At 45.1% G+C, this 18,287-nt stretch overlaps 1 protein-coding gene across 1 annotated transcript in view; it reads right to left on the bottom strand.

Moving 5' to 3' along the window:
• LOC306950093 (contactin-4) overlaps positions 1 to 18,287 on the bottom strand; it is a gene marked incomplete at both ends in the record, with an annotated part of 119,835 nt that overhangs the window by 27,173 nt on the left and 74,375 nt on the right. The window contains one exon of the mRNA XM_079540242.1: positions 17,170 to 17,320. Within this exon, the coding sequence (XP_079396368.1) occupies positions 17,170 to 17,320 (151 nt within the window). The remainder of the gene's footprint in view (positions 1 to 17,169; positions 17,321 to 18,287) is intronic.

The raw sequence follows: 18,287 nt of genomic DNA, 5'->3' as shown, positions 1-18,287 counted from the left end.
ATGAGGGCCCCAGTCTCCCCTGCACACATCTGTACTCCTTGCCACCAAAACGCTGTTACGGGCAACGCTACCCATCTCCTGGATGGCGGGAAGCAGGTGGAAATGGAGGATAACTCCTGATCCCTCCTCTCCCCTGCTTAGCACCATACCAGGGATGCTTCTGGGGGTTCCTCTCTTCTCACAATTAGAGCTGTCTTTCATCCCGTTTTCTTGTGCTCTGCTTTAAGTCAGTGAAAGCAGAAAGCCTGATCTCCCGTAAATCCCATTCAACGTGAATGCCTCGAGCCCTGAGGGAGCGAGAACAGCGCTGTGTGGTCCCACAGGGCTCAGGATGGCTCCATTATCAGAAGTGCCTTTGGCCAACATTACATTAAATCTGCGATTTGAAATGTGCAAAGAAAATTCTTTACCCAGGAGCTCTTGGGGAGCACAGCTGATGCCACACCAGTGCAGCAGGATCTGCAGCTGCGGAAGCAGCACAGGGGACAGCTACAGAACACCGTGCTGCTCAACCACTGTAATACCCACCATTAGCCACCACTGTGCACGCCATTAATCGCTGTAACATCAACCGAGCTCAGTGCTGGTGGCAGCGGCGGTACGCTGGGGGCTGTCACCATATCACTGCAAATGCACCCCAGTGGACGAAAACAACACGTTTCTCTCTCAGTTTCCAAGGATTCCTCACCTCCAGGACCATGAGTGCCTGGCTGCTGCAACCACAAGGCAAACGGGCACCGACACACACAGCATGCACCGCTGCTTTCTGCTCCTGCCCTGGATGAGCAGTGTGCCACACCTGCACTCTGCAGACAGCCACATCCTTCCATCACCTCTTGCATCCCCAGTTGGAAAGCCTCTTTTTCCCATTTAGCACATAATTTCTGCCTGCTGTCTCTATGAGCAGGACTTTGCACCAACTTCATTTCTTTATTACTCAAAGCACTTCAGTGTTCCCTCTATTACATTTTGGTCATTTTCTTTTTAATTATTACTTTCTTACCTCGGTGTACAGCAATCACAGAAAATACAATTATTTGAAGACGCCCCAAAATTATCTGCAGAACTGCAGGGAAACCTTCCCTCCAGACTAATATTGTCTCTCTTAGCAGAACACGTGGCTGTCTGCTCAGTGTCATGTCTTGGAGCACAATCTGTTTTCTGCCCTTCAGCCACTTTCAGACCTGCACTGAAAATCTCATATTAATTCCCACCTTCTCCTGCTCAATTATTTCCTAATTTAACTAATTTGAAAGAAAATGAAGAAGCCTTCCTGCATCCTTAATGCCAATCAAGCTCTGAGCAACTGGATTGAGGAATTAGGATGAAAGGAATCTAGCAGACAATGGCTGCAGGCATCACAGAAATGCTCGAGAGGTTCTGGCCAGCTGAGGAGCTGTGCAGAAGCCGGGCAGCACATAGCAGCAGACCCCACAAGTTGTAACCCTCATGTGCTGCCATGGGGTGACACTGGGCAACTTTGGTATTGAGAAATAGCAGAAAGGAACAACGGGTGACTTCAGCTGTCTGCCACACCACTTGAAAGCGTGCATTTGGTGCTCTGTGTTCCTTTTTGGCCTGGTCCGAATCCAGATGCAACCCTCAGAGAGCTGTCAGCCCAAAGGGGTGGATGCCAGCCCAAAGGACACCCACCCCCACCAGCACAGGAACAAAAGGGGCTCCTGCAAGCAGCAGCAAGCACAACGAGTGAGGACTCCGGAGACACAGCTTCATGTAGGGCAGTGATAAGAGTCACAGAATCACCAAGGTTAGAAAAGACCTCAAAGGTCCTCCAGTCCAACCATCCATACATCACCAACGGCTCCCACTAAACCATGGCCCTCAGTACAACATCAGAACATTTCTTGAACACCTCCAGGCATGGGACTCCAGCACCTCACTGGGCAGCCCATGCCAGCAGCTGAGCAGTCGGTGCCTCCTGTCACACCACACTCTCTTGATGAGCACAAACAGATGCGCTTTAAAAGAATATGATGGCTTGTCTCTTTACAACAATGGCACAGATTGAGGGAGAGGAGGACAGTGCAGGATGCTCCCAAGCCTCCATCCTGGCCTCTCCCTGACCTGCTTTAGCAATAGCACAACAGCTGGCAGAAACCAGGGGCAGGGGTTATATTTCACACATCAATAACAGTGATATTAATAGAAGGTTCTCAACTGGCTTATAGGTCTCCAAATTGTTGCAGTCAGTAGCATTCACTATTGTAATTTATTTTTGCAGGAGTCCAGTGACATGTATTTGCTTCTGTAGCAGTTGCTCCAGCTCAATAATTGGAAGAGAGTAGTATATAGCTACTTGTCTCTTATCTTCACCACTGTGTTGGCACAAATCAATGCACGTATTACATTAAATGTGTACTGGAGCACAGAACTTGCCATGCTGGCCTCTAGTGCAGGAACCTGGGCAGCAGTAGCACTAGCAGCTCCCAAGGAATTACTTACTGCTGTTATCAATTTCAGGTCTTCAGAAACAACAGTGCCTTTCTGAAGGCTGAAGGTGCCCTTGGCGGGCATTAAAATTCAAATCGATATAAAGGACAGAAACAAGCTCAGCAAGATGCTCCAGCCCAAGAAGGACCACACTGTGCTGGCCTTGCCCTGCCAGCCTGTGCACTTGCTCCCTCAGCATTCTGCCATCTCAAAAAATCTGTACTGTAGACTGTATTTCCCTACAGTTGAGATTTTGTTTTTATTTATTTTTATCCACATGGCTGAAAACTGCTAACAGGATCATCTCCTCCATGGGTAATTTTAACTGTACCTGTGGATAAAACTAGCTTTAATTTCAAATATTAATACGTTCTCTACCTCTATCTTTCTGCTGCTATTGGTTTCCCATTAAGTGCCTATTTACATTCCCAGTGTTAAATAGTAGTTTAGTGGACTGGATGGTTTTAGGGACGACCTCTGGATGAGGTCAGTAAATCCCCCATAAACTCTGGCACATCATGGGGAGACTGTGCAGTTTCCTTCCACCTCTATGCAGAAAGCCACAGCTGGTTAGGTTTATCCTCTGATAACACAACACTGCAAAGCTGAGACTTGCACTGAGTTCTCCAAAGCCATTTCCCAGTGGATCTCCATGCACAATGAATTCTGGTCTGATAACCAATCGACTCCAGGCATGCTCCTGCCAATGACCAGCATCAAGAATGACAAATAATTGTGCAAGTTAACTGTTGGCTTTTTCTTTTTTCAAACAAATCAGATCATTAAAATCCTACTGTGGGTCGCTGGCTAGGAGGCCTTGTGCTTACGCGGCTCTTTTTGCTGAAGGTGCTTTCCTACATGGAGTGTTTTGTCCCTTCATTTTAATCCAACGTGCTGGAAGTCAGCGAGTAAATTATTTTAACACTTTGGAATTTGTTACAGTTTGTTGAGAAAGTAGGAATGACTGTCTCTGATTTTGCTACTCACAATTCCTTTGCAGACTTATCTTCATTAAGAGGGAGGAAAGGCTCATTTCAGGCCACTGAAAGTTCTCAAACTGCTAATTGGCTTGAAAGCAAACATCCCCTGATCAACCACTTGTAGCAGTTTGGTTGAACAAGTCCTTCTAGGACACAAAGTTCAAATTAAATGAAGCACTACACTGCACGCTTTCTTTCTTCTTATCTGAAATATACCCCCAAAAAGTTTTCTAGTAAGATGGCTAGGAAGACTTAAAATAAAGCACATTTCCCATAGACACACATTACTGCAGAATAAAGTGTTGGCTGCTGAGTACACACCTCTCTGAACCACTCCAAACCAAAAGGAGCTATTGACTTGCTATTGAGTGCTCTGGGTTCCCTGCCACAGCAGCAGTAAGAGGAACTAATAATGCAGATCTGTTCTTGTACAGATTGGTGCCACTGATAACTGGCACTCAGTCACTGCTACTAGCAGAGAATAAACAAAGAGAAAAATATCAACTTGGAAAAATAATGGCATAATATATTTTAGCACTCTCGTATAACAAGGAGTCACTTATTTTGAACATACCATGGCATTTGTAAGAAAGAATCTGTTGACTTGCGTTGTCAACTGGAGATTTCAGATCCATGGAGAGCAGAGTCTGATCTGAAATCAGGAGATGAAAGGACTGCTTGTTTTCTAAAACGAAGGTTTTTGCTCTTCCCCAGGAAGAACTGATCTTTTCTTTTGCTTTTTTAATACTCTTCTGGGGACAAAGGACCTTTAAAAATGCTGAAAACATTCCTCCCTAGCCTTCCTTGCCTTGTTTTCACCATCACAGCAGCAAATGGAAAAACTTGCAAGCTGAGCACTTTATGTTACCCTAAAAAAGGCTTTTGCAGAATGGGCAGGCACACAGTTTTCATATCGGCCTCTTGCCCATGCCCTGTGCTAGCTCTGCAGGAATGGAAGTGTCTCACACTGTTTGTTAGGTTGGTTGGTGTGAGCCTGAAAACTACAAGACAGAGATAGGTGCATCTTTCTGGATGAAAAATACCTAACCATTGTGCAGAGAGGTGCTGTGCTCAGGCATCTACCCAAGGTCATGAGGAAAGGACAGCTCTGGCATCATGGCCAATCTGCACAGAGCTCCTCCTGGATCAACACGCTGCTACCGACTTGCCCAGTATTTCCAGCTGGAGAGGCCAGGCAGACCTGGAGCAGTACAAAGAGAAACATCAGCACACAGTCACTGGATCTACTCTCCTCTATTTTCCTGCAGTGACATCTCTGCCATATTGGTTCAGTGACCCATCAGCCACCTCCAGCCTGAATCGAGCACAGCACATCCAATTCATGGAGCTCACTTCTCACTGCTGGGCAGAATTCCCAGGAGTAGAAAGATATTTCTCAGCGAGTAACGTGCATTTAGTGATAACACGTCCCAGTGAGATCAGTAAGAGTTTTATCACTGACTTAGTAAAAACAAGATCAAGCCTTTGTTTGGAATACGAACAATGTGTGAAAACTGCAGAACTCCCTAAGCACGTAATGAAACAGCTCATCAGTAATTACCTCCAGCCTAGCTCCAAGGAAATCCGACCTTTGGCTGTCTGACTGCATCCCTTGCCTCTACACAAACTGCTGCTCAGGTCAGCCCTGTGCTGCAATAGAGCACTTGCTTAAAAACCTCAGCCCTACTTCCCTTACTGTATCACCTTCTCTGTGCGCGTCCAGGAAGCAAAGAGACCAGCACTGCAGAGCCAGGGATGAATAACCCCCCATCCATGCCTGGCCAGCACCAGGTGTGAGCCTCGGCAGGGTTAAGCTGTGTGCTCGGGGGCCAACCTCCTCACAGTGAATTATTTACTCACTCATAGAGTCCCTGCAACACCGATGGAAGATCTGCACCAGACAGATGATGCCGCAGGTATCCCTCAATATATTCTTGTCAGCATGCCCTCTATTTTTCTCTTCAGCAGGTGGAAATGTGGAATATGAATGGACGACAGAGGCAGTGCATACAGCAGGCTGCGTGACAGCGGTGGTTCTCCTCCCAGGGGACAGGGCAGCAGAACTGCTGGACTGCAGCAGACAGATAAATTCTTTCTTGGGAGCAAAGTACTCATAAGTGAGTTTTTTTTATTTTTTAATCTCACATGGTTTTATTTGCTCTGCTGAAATGAAGCAAGGTATGTTGCTTCTTATCTGATCACTTCAGCATTTTAATTTATGAAATACAAGCAGAACTACACTTGCTTTCACTGTTGATTAAACACAGACATCCAAAATATTTCATGCTTCACCAAGTGAATATTTTTAATTTTTTTCCCCCCAGGAAACAATGCTTAGGATGTCCTATCCTTTTTCTATTACAGGGAGAAAAGATGTCTTAGAGCAAGCATTTAAATGAATGTCAGCTGGAAGAAATACACACAGAGTGCAATTTGAGATAAAACTACCATTGATTCCTTCATGTACAGCCTTTGTGGCAGTAGTTGACGTGACTATTGAAAAGGGACTGTGGTGCCAGAGTTCTTCTAAGAGATAATCCGTCTTCTGAGAGAAGATTTAGGTTAAAGGCACCTGTGAGAAACAGTGCATTTCAGCCTACATGATGAATGGCTCATTGTCCTTCCTCTGATCTGGGGCTGGAAGCAAAGGAGGAGGGAAAAGGCATGAGACCGCCTGGCCTTGATTCTCAGCAACGTGTTTGCTCAGCCATTACCTGCTGTTCATAGGCAGGAACATGGAAAGCAATTTTTAGCCTAACAGCAACTTTGCTTTATGCCAAAACTCTACTGCAAATGTAAATGATTCCAGGCAATTGCATTATTTATCTAATTATTTCTGTTTCTATCGCATGCCTTTGTAGCGGTTTGCCTTCTTAATAATACTTCCCATGCAATGAAGCAGTGACTAGGATTATTAAAATGATCTCGTAACGGCACAATTACCCATTAGGCTCTTTGAGAAAACATGGAAAGATTTAGAAATGCTTCCAGGCCTGGATGTACATCCTGGCTGCCAGGGAGGATTTACTGCTCCCAGCCCTCCCTGAGCCAAGGCATCACTCACCACCACCTGCCCATCACCATGAAGGATGGGCTGCCTCGCTCCCCTGCTAATAGCAACTCCACGGCCATGGGTGAGCGTGACTACAACCTTTGTGCCGTGTAAATAAATAACAGTAAGGCTAGATCTGTCTGCTGTATAACATTAATCCCCATTAAAGTAGGCACAGAGGTCAACGGGGACACCACAGATCTCCATTCAAACCTGTGACGGCCTCTGGCATGCACAGGGAGAGAGGACAGGAAGAGAGCCCTGACCCTGATCCCGTATCTTCAGGCCACCCAAGATGTCCCTCCACGTGTCCACAGCACCATCTCCCAAGGCTGGGCTTCACCTAAGAAAGCACATGAGAGCAGCTCTAACTCCAGACACTTCCGCACGAGTGGGGATCGGCGTGAAATGGACAGAATGTTTGTGGGAATGGCATCACAGGGGCTTTTATTTGACCATCCATCTAAACCCATAAATGGTACTGACTGCCATACGATGCAGGCAGCCTTGTAATGCTATGCAACTTCTTGTCCTAGACCTGTTAAGTTTTGATTTACATTACCACCAACATCTGCTATGGTACTTATTCATCTATAACTACTTGTCTTTTCATGGTTCACAGAAAAGTCTGAACTAATTTGGAGCCTCAGTCAAAGCCCATTTAATTTAGTACATGTCTTTCTCCTGGTGAAAGCAGGCACTAGATAAGGCCTTCCTTATCCATGACAACTGGCAGCTCTCTTAACAGCAAACTCACTATAATTAATTTTCAGGTAAGAACTGTATTTGCTCAGAATAAACCAAGGTAAAAACCTGTTCCATTTAGTTCAATAGAAAAGTTCCCAGCAGCTTTCCTGGAAATGCATTTTACGTGGAACTACAGAGGCTGAGGATGAAGTATTTGATCTGAGGCAATGCGTGGCCCAAGATGGGATGGCAAAGGCCTTTGTCCTCAGTGCTCTTGATCCCTAAGACAGGATGCACCACAAATGCACTGAACTTGGTGTAAACCAGTCACCAAGTCATCCTAACACTCAGCCATCCTAAGTTCTTCCTGCAACTTTCTTTCTCGACTGTTTATCTGCAGTGACGGAGCAGTCCAGATAAATAATACAGCACTCAGAACACATTAATGACTACCAACGCAAAAGCTGTGCTTTGTCATCATCCTCCTTTTTGCCTGGAAATTTTTAGGACAAGTCTGGAACTGACGAAATCCTATTCTGAAGGAGTGAATAGGAATAAAAGCAGCATTTACAGCTATTAGACTTCATGTAAATTGTTTAGAGAAGCCTAGGGTCATAATTCAGATACAGAAGTATCCCTGGGTTATCTAAGAACAGTTCTCTACAAAATGTCTTTCTTAAGGGATGATGATAACAGGAAGAAACAAATGAAAACCAAACACAAACATGGCTAGGGACCCTGAAGCAAAACAGCAGGCTGTCATGAATTTTAAAGAATAGAAACCTTTTGTCTTTCTGCTCTTTTTTCATTGTACACAAAATTAAAATAAATACAGTAAGAGCAAACGTGTCATAAAAATAAATATTTGAGGAAGCAGATCCAAGCAAAGCAGAGCAAAGCTCATTTTTACAGCTTTCATTCCTCAGACATGAGGCAATAATTTGAGCTGTATGGGAAGACGGCAAGTCTGGAGGGTCCAATGGTGCAGAGTGCCAATTTCCCATTGATTTGGTGAGAAATGAAGACCAATCCCCACGGGAGTCCCTTTTTAGTGCAGCCCTTTAGCCTCACAGTTCATTTTTGCAGACTAAGCTGGCCATTTGTCACAGAACACGAGAGCAGCACCAGCAAGAAGGGGTTCTGAGTGCGAACACTTGCCATGGAACAGGCTCTCCTCTTCCTGAAGCAGCTGGTTGCTGGCTCGGGTAGAGGGGCAAAGCACTCTTGCAAACCACCCTGTGGAAGGCTAAAACATCTGCACACAACTGTCTGTCCAGACACAGCTCCTCTCCAAGAAATGTCGCGCCCAGCATCAAGGGAAACCTTGCATAAGGAAGCAGCAGGTGCTTCAGAATTGCTACTCAATTCAGCCTACCAATCACTCAGTGAAATATTTGCTATGCTCATCCTTCCACGGCAGCGATTAGAGCCCAGAGGCACAGAGATTGAATCGCTTCTCCCAGCCAACAGGGAGAGATAGCAGCAGGCTGAAAGCGCTGCCTCCATCATCCTCACCATCAGCTCACCTCCCTCCCAATGAGGACAAACCATCACCCTCTACTTACAGCAAAGGCTCCAGAGTTCTGGCAAACAGAACCATTAACTCAACTGAAGCTCAGAAAAATAATTCTCTTATGAGAAAAAGAAAAAAATCTGCACAAGATTTTCCGTGCATCAGCTGCTGACACAAACCATTTCTGGAAGCATTCGTGAGATTAGAGCAGAAGCAGTAAATGCGCTCTCAGCTTATTCGCTCCAGCCGATACCATCTGAATGGATGCCCAAAGGCACAGTCTTTCAAAGATAACACGTCTTTTCCTCTCGTCTCAACAAAAAATGCCCACAGTACAAAGATAAATTACCCACTCCGCTTGTAATTGGCATTAACATAAACTTGCAAGATCCAGAGATGCATTTATGTCACTTAAAAATGATGTTTAAATAATCATCAAAAACATCACCAAGTCTGGTAGGATGCCTAAAAAGTTCATTAGAAATCTCTCACTTCCCCCAACAGACATATAATTATTTCCTTGGATTTTAAGCACGTATTTCTTAAAATGTAGCCTTAACTGTAAAATTATCATCTTCTTACCACTAATTGTGAAAATGTCCAAGAGAAGAAATATTTTATAATATTTCTCACTTCAAAACGCTCTGTGCTCCGCAGGACTTGGGAAGAGCTGGTGGGTGCTTCTGTCACTTCTCTTGCAACCCCCTGCAAGCAAGGCTCTGCTTCTAAAATAGGCAAACCCAAGGCAAAAGCTGCTGACTTCTCCAGACACAGCAGGTTCCACCAATGCCATGAGGTTGGCTGCACTGTGGTCACTGCGTGGTGACACTGCTGTCCTACACAGCATCCCCAGTGAAAGCAGTTCGCTGGGGGAACAGCAACAGCTTCTGGTGCTGCAGAGCAAATAAATATGCTCTGTTTTAGGGATCAGCCTAATTAGGGTTATGTCTTGAGACGTAAGAAATAACATGGCATTAAGTTGTGCTCTAGAAACAACACTTCTCAGGTAACTCTTTTCTTGAAACATTTGCACAAGAGCAGAGGGGAAAAACCAATGCAACAAAAAGGACTGGCATGGCCAACTTCTGATCAGCACTGAAGTTAAACCATTAGAAGGCTGGCAGAGTGAGTCCGAGGGCTTCCTTAGGCCCTCTGACCACCAAATCAAGTGGTTTCCTGGCTCATCTTAATTCTCTTCTTGAAGAAAATTGGTTAATGCAAGTACGCGCCAGTTGTCTCAGGCACTGCAATGAAGTAAAGCCATCTTCTGCCATTGTCTCTGAAAAGTAAGATGAATGCTGCTCCGTCGACTCAAACTTCAAAAACCTATTTGCAGAATGTCATTTTTCATTGCGCCTAGGCAGCATGTAATGAAAAACTGACACGTTATTGATGGTTTGGTTACCTGTCTGCCTTAAAGAAATTGCACAGGTGCTGTATTTAGAAGAAAAAAAAAAAGGACAAAAAAAAAAAAAGACGGTCAACACAATTAATGCAAAACAATGATAGGAAGCATCCTTTGAGGTTTTATTTTCTGCTGAAGTGTCACCAGACTGCACGCCCAAAAGCCACGGCTGGCAATTCGTCTCTCGAGTAATCAGGATAAAAATAACACCATGGTTTGTACCCTGGCACCAGACGGGAAAAGATGCACCCTCTGTCCTACTGCCTTTTTCTTCCTGGCTGTTTAAAGCAATTAGCTACTAATTAGGAAGTCTGAAGCAACAAATAAAAAATGGGAATTAATACAATTTGCCAAACTCAAGATGCTGACAGTAAGACAAACGCCTTTCTTCCTTTCCTTGTCTGATTCCATAACTTTTCTTTCTCCAAACAGAATAGCACCGAGATAAATATGCAGAACTTGTATAACTTGTGTTATACAAGTAACAGCTGATCTGATGGCTCTGAAAGTGAACAGCCTTTGTGAGGGCATCGTGATGGCATTAACTGTTCAGAACATGCTGGATAAGGTGCTTCAAAGGTCCATCAGTCTCCATACTGAAGTGCAGAAGGCACCAAAACACCTTGCTTTTCAGAAGTCATTGGGGCACTAGGACTTCCCTAGGATACAGTGAAGAGCAGCAATGAGGCACCTGCAACAATTTGGCCCTGAACTGCAGAAGCCACCTCTGCAAATGAATCTCGAGCACTGCCTGTAAGCATGGCTCTCTCCTGACCACAGTTTGATGTGGACGAAGCTCACCAGGCATGCTGTACAGTGCTAAATGCTGCCACAACTGACCGCTGTAAGTAAACACCACGACATGCAAAAAAACCTGATGCAGCATGGCTCTGCATGTGCTCCAGTGTGCTCATACATCATGAAGCTTGTCAAGGCTGCGAGATAATGGGACCAACTGGGAGAATTTCCATGGTGAGCTCGCCTGGAGTATCTAGGTCAGATCCTGCTCTAACAAAGCGCACTGTGAGGGCCGCTCTATACAGAGACTTGTTTAATTAAGATAACAGATGTTGCTATTATATGAGTACTAGTCAGTGGCTGTTTAATTGGACACTTTCATATTCCTTGCTACCAGTGCAGAGCATCATTTGTCTTTTATGAATTTCTTCCTTACAATTAAACTCTATAAACAACGCGCTGTATATTCACAGAAAAGAAACAGCTCTAATGATGTAAGGGCTATACACAAACAAGAATGGGAGAAAAGTAATTTGTTTTGGGGCTTAAAACTGCAATTATTTTTCTTTCCTGTGCTGAGAACAAATATGGTAGGAGGGTAAATATGACTGCCAATAGCTTCAGCAGAACATTAGAAAGGAAAACCATTGTGAGTACATACTTTGAACATACATTATTTCAAAGGAAAACACATTATATTTTGACATGTTCTTACCAAACGCTCGAGCAGCTGACAACAGAACAGGGAGGCACTAACTGGCGAGGTGTGGCTGAATGGCAGACTGATAAATGCCTGGATTTCTTCTTGAATGTCAGAATTCTAAGCCAGGTTATGGATTCAGCCTCACTGCTGCACCACAGGAAGGCTGGGCAGCAGTGCTACCGCAAACCACCAGGCTGGAGAAATGCAGCGTTTCTCCCCCAAAAAGCTATCCTGGACTTCCTGCACACAGCCTACGCTGCTGGGAGTTGGGAAGCAATGCAGAATTAGTGCAGCAGGAAGAAATGGTAAACCAAGAGACCCAGACATCTCACCACCTCCTAAAGAACTGTGCAACCCTATGTCTTCATACTCTGGGAAATGACAGTTTGTGTGTCTGATAGACTGGAATCTAAATTGAAACCCTTTGTTAAAAATACAGAAGCGTAAACCTTACCAAAATACCCACATGTAAATTCAAGCAATTTCTGCATGGGCAAAACAAGCACCAGGTAAAATAAGAAAGAGCTGCAAGGAAGTCATGCAAATCTTGCACTACACCTAATCCCCAGTGCTACTCCAACAAAAAGCCATTCCATGCCAATAATAAAATACATCCCTTGACCAATCCCACTGGAAATTTTCATAAGGTCCCCTAACAAAATGACCTTCACTGGGAACTTATTACAAGTTCAACCTGTGCTGATGAGAGGCAAAAAGCCCATGTCCTTCATGGCAGATCTCAGCACCAGTGTCCACTTTAACACTCTATTTCAGATCCCAGTGCTTCTGCAGCTCATCCCTTGGATGGCGTGCACCAACATGGCAGCACCTGCAAGTCTGGAGAGCAACGTTCTTTGGCAGCTATGGCAAACTGTATGAAAGAGATTTACCTGTTTCAAAATTAAGCTTGAATACCAACTCAATTAACTGCTTAATTTAATGCCAGCTTGTAGCACCCTGAGCAGTTCCAGGACTTTTCTCTACTCACACCCAGCCCCGTCCTCCCCTATACCCAGGAAATAGGAAGGAAGTGGGGACAGCAGCAACTTCTGCTTGTCAATGGTGTGAGGATGAACTGCTTGTGCTTGCACTAGCACAGCTCTCTGTGGGAGCAGTGCTGTAATTACGAACAAATTGAGAGCTTTCTATGATAAGATCACCTGAAAATAAAGGTTTTAAAACAAGTCTTGGTAATAAATGTATGTAACATTGCGGCATTAGATGTAATTCAGTTATTATGAGAGGATTAAGAAAATCCTACAAGAACAATCTGGGCGCTGTGACTTCCCCTCCCACTCCTGCCAATGAAAGGCAGACAGAACGTCTTGCAAGGATGTAATTGTCACAAACAAGAAATCCCATGCATGGGGAGATGCCTGACCTGATGCCTGGCATTCAGGAGTCCAAAGGAAAGACCCCTCATTGAGTGCTGGCTTTCCCTCCCACCACTGTTATGCAGGGCTCATCAGTTAATGAAAGGTTTTCCAGACTTGTGAGTAACTCTGGATACGTGTTTTATCTTGGTTAGTCTCAGGTAAAATTACCCTCCACCTCTGTGACTGCACTGACATCTATGAGTGACTCTTTAGCTGCTGATCAAAGTACAGACATGCTTTGAATCCACTCTGTCTTCCACACGATGCAGTCAGTGCAAAAGACCACATTTCTGAATGTAACATTTGTCTGACTCCTATACGCTGCGTATGCAATTCTGTAGATGACCATATTTTATACACAAATCCTCACTTGACATTGACTATTGGTATTTCACAAAACCAGGGGAAATGAGGATGCTAGACTGTAAGAAGATCAAAATGCCTCTGAGAATTAATTAAGTAAAAAACATTGCCTGGCTTTGGCAGCCTCCCCCCCCACCTACCCCCTTCCAGGGTTTTTTTTTTCCTGGTTTGAGTGTCAGCAACACTCTCCATCTCTATCTCAGAGGCCCAAGTCCAGCATCAGTCACACTGATGTCACTGGAGCATGAATCAAAGAGAACCCGTGCAACAGGATCCCAGCTCATCAAACCCGGCATTTTTCCATCCCATCTCCTCTCCCACACTGCTGTGGAGGGTGGAAGTCAGGTTGGCAAGCAGTGGCCTCACCTGCTCCTACCCCATCAGCACTCACTGATTTGGGGCCGATTTGTAAAGAGTGGCAGTAAGCACGACTGAGGACCTTCCCCATAGAGTGTAAAGACTGTTGTGTAGGTGAAGAGAACAAGACAGAGCACCAGGGACAGAAAACAAACTCTTCTATGTAGAAATAGCTTTTGTTTTCAAAGCAGAATTTGCAACATAACTGTAACCGTGCTGTTGCAGTTTCTGTATAGAATTTACCTTCTAGAGTCAAGCTACCGATGTTATTTTGCGCATTCAGGCCTCCAAGGCAGGATTTCCATTATTATGGAGATGAACTGCCTTTAATGACTGCAATAATACAATTGTACCTCAGGGCAGAATTTCTAATAACATGATTGCACAGATCTCAAATGCTGGTAAAAGATGTCTTCAGGGCAGGTTGTTCATTAGGGGCGCAGCTCACACCAGCGCGGCCTCCAGAGAAGAACATGAAACCTCAAGCAATAAAGCTCTTTTTTTTCTATGGCAGCCTCTGCCCTCTGGGCAAGCATTGAACAGTGCACTTAGTTTTGCCTCCTGGACAGCAGTAGCCTCCAGAGCAGGATTCCTGGCAGCCAAACCCCATAAACAGTATTTCTGATCCCAGAAAATTGTCCCTAACATTACATTCTATCTGAAAAGCCCCAGGAGCCCCAGGAGAAACACTCCAGCGATCACCACAGTTGAAGTCATGCTGTACATCAGCATTCAGAGCCAGGAGCGACACCTTAAATGATGCTTTTGTCTCCACCTGGAATTGGCAGGACCATCCGTATTGATTAACCATCCCATGATCAGGTTCAGCCTGTAGAAGGATCCAGATGGTCAGGTGCCTCTCTGAAGCTTGATGGACTCCTTAACGTCAGTTAAGCTGGAGATTTCATTTAAGTTGTTTCTCCCACACCTGTCTCAAAGTTCAGTTTTATGCCCTGGGTGAAGAGATTTCAGCAACAGCTTCTCTTGGCATCTTTCTTACTGTATCTCAACAGATTTTTTTCAACAGCCAAGAAAGTTCTTGTTTGAAGCCCACGTGTAAATGTGGGTGTAGGGACATCCCCAGATTGGACTCCAGTCAGTCTGCTGTCCCAGGAAGGCAGGATGGAAATAATGCTTCAGTGATCAGAAAGCAGGAATGGGGCAGATGATGCTGGCCACGCGGCCTGCCTGAGCTCTGTGCAGTCAGACAGCACTGATGAACAACACCACAACTGTATCAGCCAATATCAATCCTTAATTGCACTTTTCACACAGTCTCCAGTCACAGATTACAGGGATGTCGTGTAATGGAGGTGGTGATGAGGATTCAACATCCTCATCCCCACGAGAGACACAAACAACAGCGTAGAAGAACTAAATAGGTCCATCGCCAAGTAAACGGAGCGCTGTTTTGCCATAGAGGCCCCTGCTGGAAGATCTGGCTGGTGGAAAACCCCAGAGCTGCAGCAGCAGCAAATTTCACACCTGCTTGGGTACATTTCACATCTGATTTCCCATCCAGGGCTCAGTGCCCAAGCAGGAAGCTCTGGCCAGGCGAGGTGCACGGCAGGCGCGGGGTGAGGAGCACAGCAGTTCTGCAGTCTGCATTTCAGTTCAGCTCTCAGCTACTTTTTTCCCCAACTGCTGCCTCACCAGGAGCAATGAGACCTACTTTTTCCCCACATGAGAAAATCTAGCGATATTTCAATTCAGATCTTAGTAAGCTTTTAAGAACACACCTGCCTTTTGCCATATGTACTATGCCTTGGGTGAAGTCGAGTCAGGAAGATGCAGCAGATGCAGCCCAGTGAATTGCTCCTTAAAACACATGGACATGTGTTCACTTCAGGGTGTGCTTTGGTGTGGATTCCCTCATGCCCACCACACTGTGATTTTAGGTGACAGTGTTTCAGGGAGGTGTCAGCGCCTCCTTTTCCCACTTGCCTGTTTTCACAGAGCCCTGAAGAAACCTCCTGTTTTTACGAGGTGTATCTTTTTCTCTAAGCTCTGGTGAAAACTGGTCGAAACACCAACAGCCTGTTCGAATAACCAGCTCAGAAGTTATTTGTGACGACACACACAGGCAAACTGAGCCTGGCTGTATGGTACAAGTCACGAGCCCCTTCCCTTGGGAAACCAGGATCCAGGGGCTTCTGCAACAGACTTTTAGGAAAGCTTGCAGATGAAAAAGCTGTGCTAGAGCAAAATCACTTCGTTGTTAGCACCGCACTGCAGTGACAAAGCAAGAAGCACAGTTGCTCTCATTTCTTTCCTTTCCTAATCCCTGGCTCAGATAAATCCAGGCCTCCTCTCGCGGTCTCTAAATTAAAAAGAGATGAAACCACAGCATACCAAGGAGAGCAGCTTCAGAGAGAACAGCAAACTTTAGCTGCGGACTCTGCTGGTGAGGACAGAAAGGGTAAAGTGCTCTGAAACCTCAGCACTTGTTACTTCCACCCTTTCCACATACTGCAGCAGAAGAACAAGCTACTTTGGTTTAAAAAATCAATATGGCTTGATATACTGTAACATCAACCTTGCATAGCTTTGTTCCCTGAATGCTCAAGGAAGTTCTCCACATCCAACTCCTTTTATTCCAAGAGGTGAAATCAAGCTGTTCCTAGACAACTGCCTCCTAAAGACCAGATACCAGACAGTAAATAAGTCACAAATACATTCACTATTTTACTTATCCAACTGCAAACGAATATTTACATGCACATCAGCACAGTATTTGCTTAATGCCCATTACAAGCAGGTTGGCCGGAGCAAGACTAGACTTTCCAATTCCAGTTCTAAGAGGTTTAAGCTTTTAAAAATAACAATTTCCTCTAGTTCCTGTCTCCTGGGTCCATACTCATAGGACACAAATGCACTCTTCCCACAAGTGCACTGCAATAAAAGAGGTGCATCACACCTTGAGGTGTCCACAACAGCTCTACAGGCCCCTCTCTCGGAGGCTGCGGGAGCAGGACAAGTAACACAGCCAGCAATGCATCTCTGCACTCACAGGAGCAATGACTGCAGATTTAGAAGGTAGGCTCTCACTTCCTTCTAATTCTCTCCCTTGAATTAAGAAAAATTATATATATATTATTTGGCTAGCCTGAAAAAGCCGTCTCCAAGTAAGGTGTTATGACTGCCAAATTAATTACTGACCCCAAACAACTCCTGTTTGCAGGACACGTTGAATAATTTACCAGGATTGTGTAATTTGCAATGGAGGGCTTCAGCACTACTCTCCTGGGGAAGTTATCTGAAAAACAATGGCTATTAAGAGCAATCCAGAGACAAAAGATTTGCTTTTTAGAATTTATCTTTAACAGCTTCTAGGCGGGGACGCTTCAACAGTACACAGACAGGAGGATGAACACAATGGGAATAGAAATTTCACCCCCAGCTCCTTGAGATTGAACACTGGCTGTTTTCACATTTATTTGCAAGTCAATTTTGGGAAGCTATTAATGACAAATTTAGTTTTCACTGCTGAAAGCCCCTGGGTTGGAGCAAGCCAATGAAAGAAATGGTTTCTGTAAGACATTACCTCTCATTTTCTCTTAGGATGTCTTTTCCTTTCTTCCAAGAATAAGTAGGTCTGGGGGAAGCTTTCGGCTTGCACTCAATGATTACCTCACCGCCCACTTTCACAAGAGTTAACTTTTTCAGGAGCGTTTTGGAAAAGTCTGGCCCGACAGCTGGAAGAGAAAAAATGAATACGGATCAGAATTTCCTCTAGGAAAGAAAGGCAGGCTCTTGGGAACATGACCATATCCCAAGGATTCTTCTCACCTGTAATTGCTCAGTGTTCTGCCTTAAAATCTGACATGTTTATATTTACGATCACTGCATGAAGAGGATCTCCAATTTTGATGCTATAAAGGGAAGAGACCTTGGCACAGCCAAGTCCTGAACCAAGCGAAACAAAGCCAAGACTTGGGATGTCAGCAGGGCATGGACAAATCTCCCATCATTTGCCCAAGTACTGTCAGAGCGCATTCCTCTGCTTTGTGCAAAAGAATTCAGAATGGCGAACAGTGGAGCAGTGCAGACAGGCTGCAGCATGGCCACAAGGCAGGCCTGGCGGGGAGGACGCTGTCTGGCCCCAAAGAACTGCTCATGATTGATTTGATGGGACCCACTGACAGGCAGAGCTCGGAGGCAGCTCCCTCTCCACTGACTCCCCAAGGAAGACCAGAAGGTTTTGTTTATATCAAATAGGAAAGCTATTCTTCTTCAGTGCAGAAAGCTCAAAGCAAATCAGGGGAGGCAGCAAAATGGTTTGATGAGCAGCTCTCGCCACGCTCACTGCATCTGCGTGGCACAAAGCTCTGCTCCCCTCAGATTCTCCCCATCTCCTTGCACTGTGCCTCCTGCCGTGCCCTCACATCGCTGAGGTGGCAGCAGTTTGTTCAACTTCCTTTCCACACTCTGTGAGGTGTAAGTTTAGATCACCACGCGCTGCATCTGCTTGGTGCTCCAGAGAAGGATCTCAGGGTCACCTGGTGCAGCTGGGAGAACAAAAGCTGCCGCGGGAGACAGAAAGCAAATTCTTTTTTCCTACGGCATCTCTTCTGCCTCTGTTCTTTTCAATATCATTTCTGCCGCAAAAGGGCTGAGAATAAAAAAATAATTCCACACTGACAATGGAATGGCTTTATGTTC

The sequence above is a fragment of the Tetrao urogallus genome, assembly GCF_951394365.1.
Source record: "Tetrao urogallus genome assembly, chromosome: 10".
Taxonomy (NCBI): Eukaryota; Metazoa; Chordata; class Aves; order Galliformes; family Phasianidae; genus Tetrao; species Tetrao urogallus.
Note: the sequence above shows the minus strand (reverse complement) of the source record. Positions and strands in the feature narration are given on the sequence as shown.